This window comes from Oncorhynchus masou, chromosome 21 (genome assembly GCF_036934945.1).
Source record: "Oncorhynchus masou masou isolate Uvic2021 chromosome 21, UVic_Omas_1.1, whole genome shotgun sequence".
NCBI lineage: Eukaryota > Metazoa > Chordata > Actinopteri > Salmoniformes > Salmonidae > Oncorhynchus > Oncorhynchus masou.
This window is the reverse complement of record NC_088232.1, coordinates 8,248,765-8,259,935: the sequence shown is the minus strand read 5'-3', so window position 1 is coordinate 8,259,935 and position 11,171 is coordinate 8,248,765. Positions and strand designations below refer to the sequence as shown.

Here is an 11,171-nt window from a genome sequence, read left to right as displayed (position 1 = left end):
CACATCTGTTGTTGTTTTTGTGTTGAGAACATGAGCATCCTGCGTTATACCAACAAAAAAAAATAACACTAGTACATACTCTGCGGTCTATCACACGTGCAATCATTGTTGTTTGCACCTCCTATGGCGTCGAGCTTTAAGGAATGAAACAGATTTCGCAAACAAACTAATTAGAAGGTAGATTCAATTAGCCTCGCTTCTCTTATCCAAGGGAGAATTGAGCGATGTTGTGTATAATACGTGCCTTACCATTGACTACTAGTGACTTAGCTACAGTTAACTGCCAAAATAAGGGAAACGCTTGAGTAAATGAAGGATACAAAGTATATTGAAAGCAGGTGCTTCCATCACAGTTGTGATTACGGAGTTAATTGAGCAATTAACATCCCATCATGCTTAGGGTCATGTATAGAAATGCTGGGACAGGCCATTATTGTTATGAACTTGAGTGAAGACCCAAAAGCGGTTTTAACAGAAAACAGAGTTCTTTAATGAAAATACAGGAATGGCATAAATCCTCTTCCAACGTTGTCAGCGGAACAAAAGAACGTTAGTATAGTGCAGGATTCTCCTGCCAGGCAGACTCCGACAGGACAGGACAAGGTGGAAGCAAACGAGACGACAGCTTGCTTCTGGCATCAAAAAACACAAATAAGAATCAGACACTGAAAGTAGCAGGAACAGAGAAAGAAATAGAGACCTAATCAGAGGGGGAAGAGAGAACAGGTGGGGAAAGAGAGAATGAGCTAGTTAGGGGAAATGTAGAACAGCTGAGGAATGAGAGACAGAGAAGGTAACCTAAAAAGACCAGCAGAGAGAGAGAATGAAGAGAAAGGACAGGAACAGACATAACAAGACATGACAATTATTTTGTCTACCATGGCTATGCCCCCATAGGATGACAATTCCCCCATCCGCAGGGCACGAGAGGTCACTGAATGACTTGATGAGCATGAAAATGATGTAAACCATATGCCATGGCCGTCTGTTACCAGATCTCAACGCAATTGAGCCCATATGGGAGATTCTGGAGCGGCGCCTGAGACAGTGTTTTCCACCATCATCAACAAATCACCACATGATGGAATTTCTCAGGGAAGACTGGTGTGGCATCCCTCCTCTATGCGAAGGTGAATTGAAGCTGTTCTGGCTCGTGGTGGCCCATTGCCCTCTTAAGACACTTTATGTTAGTGTTTCTTATATTTTGGCAGTTTACCTGTAGGTTTCTTGGGTTAAAAAATAACGACAGACTAACTCCGAACTCTGGATCCAGCTGTCATGAAAAATTCACCAAATGATCCACATATTGAGTGAGCAAGTCGCTGCTTGGTTATTAAACCGCGAGACCACTCCGTTGTGCACTATTACCAGTAGGCTATATTACCCCTCAGTGTTTGCCTTATGGAGGGTCCCACACAGACCCCACCGGGATAGAATGTTGATTATTCCAACTGCAATTTTCTACTTTGCAGTCAGCCATCTGCCTGGGTTGTATAATATAGGGAGAGGGAGAACGTGAGAGGGAGGGAGGGAGAGTGAAAGACAAAAAGCAAGAGACAGGGAGAGAGATTTGTGTCCATTACACGTGGCCAGAATCTTCCACGGAAATGATATGAGAACTTAGTGAGGTGGCCACCACTGAGAGTCAACCACCACCCACGGGCATTTTTTTCTTTCATTATCCCTCGATGATTGAGCACTGTAAAAGCAAGGCAGTATTGCGATTTCTAATGAGGTAAATGGAAAGAGACTTTTTCGTTGATGATTTAGATGATGCGTGTCATTTTAGACTGGGTGTACTGTATCTTTGAGAGGAAGTGTTAAAGAGGCATATCTAACTTTTTGAGTGACCTGACCAAATTCACATATAAATTATAGTTGTAGATCTGTCATTCTAATTAAAAGCAAGTCTAAGAAGCTGTAGCTCTATTCTATGTGCCCTATTTCTATGCTTCACGTTCTTAAGTTTAGTGTTCGTCACATAAGCTGAAATTAGGCAACCTATTAGAATTTTTTGCATGCAGGAAAGGCCTAACAATGTCTTTATATTGAACCTTTAAAAAAGGGTGCGTTTCCCAAATGTTCTAGATAATTCTCATTAGTTCACCATTATCATTATTTTGCACATGCAGAGCTCACCTAATGGTGGGTCATTTAAATGATGTGTTTTGACAGGAAGTAATCACAGGCCCGCTGTTTGTATAGCTATGGGGCTTGTATGTGCTAAATAATTATAATTTGAGAACATTCACGGAATAGAAAGCCTTTTTAAATTTGAAATATTTGATAAATATTTTTTTTCTCAGTAAAATGCTCTTTTAAATGAGTGTTTCTGGGCACACAGTATGTCCCAGTTCTGTCGTAACAACACATGTATTACACGTGAATGTCTAGTGTCCTCAGTAACAGAAGAAGAATTTTACTCACAAACCCATGCAATGCAATCTCAATGTTTTGTCTCCTCCGATTCCGCAAATACTTTCGTAATTGGATGTTTAATCATCCTTAAAATCGAATGTTTACATGTACGTTATGTTTACTGCAGTCATGAGTTCAATTTGCCATCCGATATGCCATATTAGGAAAAGAAATGTCAGCACTGTTGGCATCAGATTACTTCTGAACTTACATTTTTGCACTGGTTTGTTATTATTTCTGAATAGGCCAGTGACCGAAATGGATGGAAAGGATATCGCCGACTGAGAAAACACTGCTTCTTATCACTACAGTAGCAGAGACACTTTCAACCATGCTTGAACCATGCTGAAACCACCACAAACAATAATGTCCGAGAATTGAGCACAATTGAGCATTTTTCTGGGACTTCTATATTCAGAGCCTGGGATTTCCCCGTAGACTTGTCTCCCCATCTATTCCAAAAGAATGCATTCATTCAGAAGCGTGGCAATGTTACTTACAGTGTTATCTACTGGGAGTATAGGTAAGGGCAACAACAGGAGAAGAAAATTTGCACAATTTAGTATTAAATAAAGACGAATTCAGATACAATAGGCTAATTGAAAAGTTGCGCAAGGGAGAGTAGGCGTGTGAATTTAGTTGGAAGCCATATTTCACCCATTCACCCTGTCGGAGTATGGCAAGAACAGTGTCAAATTGCACCTTGTCCATCCTGTCCCAATGTCATTATTGTCTGTATAATTGTGACCATAAAGGCCATGATGTCCATTATATACTGTCAAAACAATGCCTTTATCAGGAACATTTTTTTTTAAATAACATGGCTGTCCATTTAAAGACTGTTATACACAGTAAATACCAGATGTGTAAGATGGTTACTCTTCTATAAAAAAACTTTCAACTAATATAATATGTTTAATAATAATATGTCTAATAAAAACGACTATCAACACAAACGTGACATTTCCCACAATGCTTTTTTTTCTCCATGAACAGTGATGCTGATAGTGGGACATGATTTAAGCATTCCATATTCCGCAGTCGTGTCAATGAGCCTCTCTGTGTGTCTGTGGCCATTCTTACGATGCCATCCAGATGGTGAAGGGGACGAGCAGGGTGGGTACTGTGTTGAGCAGCGTTACGGAGCCCAGGTATAACACGGTGCCCGTTCCACACAGAGCTGTGAGGTAGGCGTTCATCCTGCTGCAGATGATCTTCCTCACTGTCAAACAGAACTGCAGGAGAGAGCATGAAACAAGAGTAAGTATCCTTTGCAGAATTTTTTTATCCACAAGATGAATGAAAGCTTGTGAATGTTTTAACACTGAAAATCCTATTAAGGTTGAGTGAAAAAGAGGAGTGCTCTTTGCCTTTATCTTTGAAAGCCCTTGTCTTTGTTTGATTGAATTGGGGCCTCTGATATTCTAATGGTTAATCGTTATTGTCAATTTTATTTATTTATTCATCCACATTGAGATGCAAATCTCCTTTTAAAGGAGCTCTGGCCAAGAGGCAAATACAATGAAGACACAGCAATTTATGAAACAGCATGACATGTCTTAATTTGACAGAACATTGTGATTCAACCATAAATACAGTACCTCTATTTAATAAAGTACTGTGTAACAGTGGTACCCATCCAGGGGTACTAGGACCTACTGATTTATATTACAATGCATGTATTATTTAAATTGAGTCTACATTAAAGGGGAAAACTGTGATTCAAACAACAGCAGTGGTTACCCCTCCACTGTTTTGGTAAACAGCCACAGCCAAACAGCCACGCATGAGCGGCAGGTATCCTAGTGGTTAGAGCGTTGGACTAGTAACCGGAAGGTTGCAAGATCAAATCCCCGAGCTGACAAGGTAAAAATCTGTCGTTCTGCACCTGAACAAGGAAGTTAACCCACTGTTCCTAGGCCATCATTGAAACTAAGAATTTGTTCTTAACTGACTTGCCAGGTTAAATAAAGGTTTAAAAATGAGGGTCTTTAATGCATTAACACTAGATGGTGCTGCTCACCAGTGCACTACAATCCAACTCAACAAGTCTGTGACTTGTCTCAAATCTCCACACTTCTCACAAAGCGTGCACTTTCATACTTTCTCTCATCGATTCAACCAATGTTAGTAACTACCTCCTTGCACCAATCAGATGCTTTTGAATCCATGACGGGGAGTGTGCAAGTGCACACTTTTGGAGAAGGGTAGAGAGTCAGCGTTTGAGTGCACCTTTCATTGGCCTAAAAGCAATCTATCCACCGCAGCACAGAATCATCTGACCTTTTCAGAGAAATGTACACCCTTTCAACTGCTCTCATCATACAGTACTTTGCATCAGTGTGCAGTAATCCCACATTGATTGGCTATCGTCTGTGCTAGGGGTGACCACAGCATGTCTAGACTAGACGTTGGTACCAGCACGCCTGTGTCGTGTTCAGATAGAAATGCCATGTTTAGAGCTTACCCGATTCCTTACTTACATGCCAGAGGTTTCATGTCTGTTCTACCCAATATATTTCTGAGCGTTCCACAACACTGTGCCCTGCTGAACTCAGACCAGGGCCCATATTCCTAAGAGTGACTAGGTGTGCTGATCTATTACCAGCTTTGACTTTTAGATTATAATGCATGGATAGCAGGGATCTAATTATAGAGTAGAACTCCTAGTCTGAGATGCCTTATAAATATGGGGCCTGATGACACTCACTCATTTTATGCTCTCGAGATTTTGAGGAGCTTGTCCATGAATCATGATCCGTTGATCATTTGAACCGGGTGTTTTACTGCTGGGCAGGAACAAATGAGCCACCTCTAGTGTATGCCAACTGCCATCATCTGAACTAAGTTTCTAAATTACTCCTAAGTAGGCCGATATATACAAGAGACGTTGTAAATCCATTCTCGAAAACAAAGGAGTTGAGCAACTAAGCCACTATTTGACCATAGTTTCCCCACATAATCAGTCGACGTCAGCGTGAAACAGCACTTTAACTTGGAAGACCAAATCATATCTGACGGTTGAAGAAAGGTTGAAGAAAGGTTTCATCCTAATCATTTCCCTTATATGTATGTTTCCGCTTAATAGCTTTGGCATGTGAGGTGACTGAGGTCAACTTCACGACAACACTTTATTGTGTCCGTTCCATCAAATTCATTGAAATACCTGCCATATTTCCCACGCAACCCATGTGCTCAAACTCTTTTCTTTCAGAAAATATCTCTCCCGTGTGACCTTTTTGAGCCTATGACATAGGTGACTGGATAAATAGAGGCACTTTTGTGGCTACAATCACATGTACCAAAAGGGGCATTTCCGAAAAGGCTGGAGAGACTATATGCTCTGAGCTAAAGCTGATTCCTTCCAATAAATGTTTAGTGTGTAGCCTAACGCTCTAACAGCAAAGCTATGTACTAATGCAAGTCATTTAGCAATACGTTTATATAGTTTTTGCTTCCCCGGCGTATTTATTGGCAGTGATTCACTTTAATATGTCTCAGTAGGTTCTTCACTCAATAATATATAAATAGTGTTACAAAACTTTGTCTGACCGTAATTTGAACCAGCAATAACACTTGACTTGCCGGGTAAAAAAAAAAAAAAAACTCCTCCCGCAATTGGTTCATTGCCCTGAGCATTATGTAACACCAAGTGTACTAATGGCTCATGGCTCACAATGTTATTCCTACAGTCTCAACTAAAGCATTGTTTTCTTAACATCTCCTTCAGTACCCCCAGCCACTGATCTAATCCAGTACTCGTCTCGCACACAACTATAATAGGGCTTGGTGATTGACAGGGTGAATCAGGCGTGCTAAAACTGGGATAGGTCAAATCAGTGGACTGACAGTTGAGGGGAGGTTTGGTAAACCCTATCGTCTAAATTTGACCGCCTCCTTTACTTAATATAAAGACCGTGCCCTGGGGGGGGACTGAGAAGTTTGCAGTGACTGATCATAGTCGCCCGGGAAATCACCATCGATTGTCCGATCACATGCTACCCCCAAAATGTGTAAGAACAGTGTGCTCTGACAAAGGAGAACCCCATACTCCACCTGGTAGGTCTGGTAGCTGATGGCCATGCCATAGCGGCAGTACATGACGTAGTGTTCACAGTTGTACCACAGCAAACTGTAGGTCATGGAGCCCATGAGCTTCTCTGCCCTCCTGGCCACCTCGTCCCCCTCCAGGGGGGGCTGGCTGCACAGCTTGTCCATGTGGTTGACCAGGATCTCCGAGCCATATGCAAAGTCCGCCAAGGAGTCCACCCTGACACTCGCCGACTTGGCGATCACCCCTAGAATCAGCCGGTTGTTGGTCACCATCTTGCCGATGGCAGCCTTGTTCTTGGTGAATACCGGAAGGATGTCCGGGATGAAGTGTGCCACCCGGTTGTCGCCCAGGTAGATGCCGAAATGGGTGAAGAGAGTTCTAGGAACTTCCAAAAGGTCGCCACGTTTGTACAAGGACAGGTCATACTTAGAGTCTTTGTCCTTGTCCTCTTCATCCACTTTGGAAGCAATGAAGAAGAGGCTGAGGAGTTGGAGGAAGGGAATCATGGTGGCAGAACTATATCCAACGGTTCGACACCTGGCCGTTTTATCGGGGCTAAGGGTCTGGGAGGAGCCAAGCGCGCGGCATTAGAGGTTTCGCAACTTTGCAGTGCAATTTCGACAGAAATAAAGGAGCTTTCTGCTAATCGTGTGGTTTTGAGGGCAGCTTAGTTTCACAACCGAGGGTTTAATCGGGGGAAGTGTTCCGGCTACGTGGCTGTCATTGGCAAATCAGAAAAACAAATCCCCAGTTTAGAAGGTCATAAATATTTTCTAGCCTGAATAAACAGTCAGGTTGAGCTGTACAATGCTGACTCAATCTTGATATGTCTGGAACTGTGAATATGGTACAGTAGAAAGAAAATAATAAAGTATAGTCATTACTAAGAAATACTACCCAGATAATGTGTTTATTTTATGAGCGTGGCTCTTGCGTAAATCTACTTTATATGATTAAGTATTTGGGTTTTGGAAATACTATGGGGATGTATTGGGGATTTTATGCGGCCAATATTCCATCAATAACATGATCATTTGAAAATGCTGTGGGTGGTATTGACAAAGATGCAATGTGAGTATTAAGATGCACTGTGATTGCATGTACCTAACTGTATTGAAAAATACAGTCAATTATTTAAATTGTTCTTGAAACCAGACTAAAACAAACCAAATGATGACTTCCAATATCTTTATTAACATTTCTTATATTTACAATGTATTTGATGGAAAACAAAATGATTTGCTCTCAAAACACATTCGTAAAAGTATTGTATTAATCAGTGTAGTACTCTTAGAGTTTCAAACTGAATGTATCTATATAAAAAAATATATACATGAGTATCATTATTGAAGAAATGAAATTATTTACAGATTAGACGACATTGACTTACACAGTAAGATTAAAAAGTAGAAAATGTGCCTTGGCCAATCTTTTGGGGGGGAAATAGGGAAGATACTTTGGTCACAGAGGGATCATATGGCCTTTATAAAGGCTTTATAATGCCTTAATGGCCTACATACAATACAGTAAGTGTTGACATTAACACTCAAATGTAAATTGCTAGGCCTACAACCACATTGCCCTCTGTTTTCTTTTGGCTGGCCAGTATCAAATCAAAAGTAGCTATTGCTGTAACAATGGCCTATCATATGATATGCCACTTTAGGCCTATACCAAAGGCGTATGAGTTGGGAGGTGCCAAGTAATGTCACCACAAGGACCAATGAAAAGACACGATCCTAAATAGTTTCCATTGAAATGTCCACCGGAGTGTTTGAAGGTTTGAACTTTGGCCTCTCAGCCGGCCATCCACAGAGTGAAGGAGATGAGGGTTGTGGGTAATGTTGTTGAAGGTGCAAGGCCAAAGCAGAGGATGTAGATCATTCCCAGGAGAACGCTGAGAAAGACACTCCTCTGGTCTTGGATGATTGATTTCAGACACTCACAAAACTGCATAGAAAGGAGATGAATAATGCAATTAATAAACATGTATGTATAGGACTTTTATGAACAATTCATTTTAGGCATATTCAATTTCTTTATGTTACAAGTCTAAACTTTTTTGAAATATGGAAGAAAAGAGAGAAGAAGAAACACCAAAGCCCAAATATATGTATTTTCCGTAACACTGAATAAATCACAATGTTTCTGAATATAGCTGCCTATTATATTAACCATGGCATAATGTAATTTCAAATGGGGATGCATTATCATGAATATAAATAGAAAATATGGGATTGGAAATATCAAAGGTTGATGATGCTGTTCCCAATAAGTAATACAACCAGGTCTAACCTAAATCAACAATTCAATCGGATACATTTGTAATAATATTAATGGAAATGCAAATCTCTGAAAACATTATCTATGCCATAATCTAAAGATAACAGTCCTCACTGGGATACAGGTTATGCACAGGCAAAATATTTTAAGACACTACATTTATCTCCTGTAGCGTAAAAGGGGCCAGACTTATGCACAACGCAATTGTGAAATTAAATAAATAAATGAAATAATGCAAGGAAAATGAATGACCATTTCCGTTTGCTGACTTTTCGCTGAACCGTATCTGCAGTATGTAACAAAATGTTCACAGTTATTCCATAGTAAACTGTAAGGGATGGCGCCGACGAGTTGTTCCGCCCTCTCTGCAACCTCTTCATTTGGGAACGGTTGTTGCGCCTTGCATTTTCTATCCATATCATTCACCAATATGTTTGAGCCATACACAAAGTCCTCCAAAGTGTCCACGCGCACCGTGGCAGACTTGTACAAGCAACCCATGATGAGTCTCTTATTTGTGATAACTGTTTTGATGATCATCTTATCGTTGGTTAGCACGGGCATGATATCCGGGATCAGGTGGGCGACTTTGTTGTCACCCAAGTAGATACCGAAGTGCGTGAACAAAGTTCTCGGCACCTCCAAAAGGTCCCCTCTCTGGAGAGACAACGGCGCGTGACTGTGCATCGTGCGCTCTTTGCATCCCGCCTCATTGCGTTTCCATTTAAACTCGAAAAGTTTGAAGTTGGAAAGAAGGGATAGCTTCTCGACGAGAAATGTCAACGAGTCGAGCATGTTGAAAGTTCCTGTCCAAAGTTTTCTGAGAGTTGTCTGGGAGAAGTGGGTTTATATGCGTAAGTGCACTAGGAGGGGACAGTGCAGCTCGAAGGTAAACCCCGAAGACACGATTGGCCACAAAGGACATTTGCTATGGTATTTTTGGCACGTATGTCTTTTTTATTTAGTCTACATAATTTGGCATATTGTTTACTATACTTTTAATAATTTGTTTACGCTGAAGATGTACGTTGATTTGCGTAATTTAAATTCACAACCATTACATTTGTAGGATATACACATTATAATTACAGGCTCCTTGGAATCATATTGACCGAATAAATTAGATATTTTTATTTACAATTTTATAATCAAAAAGGCAGATTTATCAAATAATAAATTATGATCCTGTGCCCTGAATCTTGAAGTTTTTTTCCTTTATTATTGTATTATATACAGTAGGCCCTATGGGACAATCAATACAACATTTTGAAGAGCACCTTGTCTGGCTTATTAGGCCTATACTGTCTTTTAATCTAATCTACCTCAGGGATCTTTACAGTTGTTGTATTCTAAGCAAACTGACCTTGTCTGCCAAGCATTGTGCTACTTTTGGAGCAAGCCCTTTGTTTTTTTGCTTTTTGGGTGGGGGGGGGGGGGTACCCCATTGTCTCCGCCCCATCACTGCAGCTCCCGTATGGATTCCAGAGAGGCGAAGGTCGAGAGCCATAGCAAGCCATTTTTAACTCATTTCCAGTATCTCCCGGTACAGTATCCCCAACATGTTAGCCTCTCCCATCCCATCCATTGCCAATGACCTGGAGTAAAATGGTTGACTTTTGTTTGTACTGTAGTTGGTCTTGGTTTTGTGAAATGTGAGATTCTCTAATTAGGCTATTTAGCTGATTGCTTTGCAGACTGTAGGCTTTTGGCCTGCTTTGCTGACTCATAGTGGCGGGTCTGTTAGGACTATCTCCAATCCAGGATCATTTAGCGTGAATATAAATATTGTATTCAGTGATCCAATTTAGCTACCTGACACTGGCATATGATAACAAAGTGGCATTCCATAGACCAGCAGATTACTTGATAAAATCCTACTGGCTCCAATTTCACGTTCATCGTTTGGACATGAATAGCTCCTTTGGTGAAAGGAGTTCAACTCATTTGATATGTTTTTCAACATATTCCAACCTGAATACATGGCTGTTCATTTCAGAGTATAGCAAAATAAGTGTGTGACCTATAACGCCTCAGGTTTTCAAGGTTAACTGGAATCTGGATGGATACAACTACGTCAAGTGTTTATTAAAAACCTGTGCCCCTTGACCCCAAGAAACGGAACGTCAAGTACAAACATCAAGCATTACCTGTTAACATGTATAATATGTGAGTGTAAATGGGTCCATTCCTTAGCTAGCTAACTACCTAAAGAATGAGGCGATGGTAGCTGAAGTTGAACAGGAGAACTGGGTTTTATTGCCTTCAAAATAGAGGCTAACAGAGTTTTAAGATGGCTGCTTTGGGGGGCTATCGCTGTCAGTCCATATTCGGTCTGCCTTCACTCTTACTCCAACGACTCCCCTCAACCCCAAATCTAGTGGCTTATCATGTTATCATTGAAACTGTACATTAACTT

The 11,171-nt window shown here is 40.8% G+C and overlaps 2 protein-coding genes across 3 annotated transcripts; both read right to left on the bottom strand.

The window, feature by feature from the left end:
* Window positions 1–477: 477 nt before the first annotated feature.
* LOC135507769 (lecithin retinol acyltransferase-like) lies at window positions 478–7,045 on the bottom strand. Of its 2 annotated transcripts, XM_064927402.1 has the most exons (3): window positions 6,475–7,045; window positions 3,502–3,653; window positions 478–632 (listed from the first exon to the last, which is right to left on the bottom strand). In XM_064927402.1, exons 1-3 carry the CDS (start codon window positions 6,976–6,978, stop codon window positions 551–553), a joined length of 738 nt encoding a protein of 245 aa, XP_064783474.1. In that variant the 5' UTR covers window positions 6,979–7,045; the 3' UTR covers window positions 478–550. The 2 variants fall into 2 exon arrangements, with proteins under 2 accessions (XP_064783474.1, XP_064783475.1); XM_064927403.1 differs by lacking the exon at window positions 478–632 and having other exon boundaries at window positions 3,321–3,653; window positions 6,475–7,041.
* A 607-nt stretch (window positions 7,046–7,652) lies between these two features.
* On the bottom strand, window positions 7,653–9,559 carry LOC135507320 (lecithin retinol acyltransferase-like). The gene is made up of 2 exons (XM_064926884.1): window positions 9,008–9,559; window positions 7,653–8,422 (listed from the first exon to the last, which is right to left on the bottom strand). The coding sequence occupies exons 1-2, from the start codon at window positions 9,548–9,550 to the stop codon at window positions 8,270–8,272; spliced, it is 696 nt and encodes a 231-aa protein (XP_064782956.1). The 5' UTR covers window positions 9,551–9,559; the 3' UTR covers window positions 7,653–8,269.
* Window positions 9,560–11,171: the final 1,612 nt, after the last annotated feature.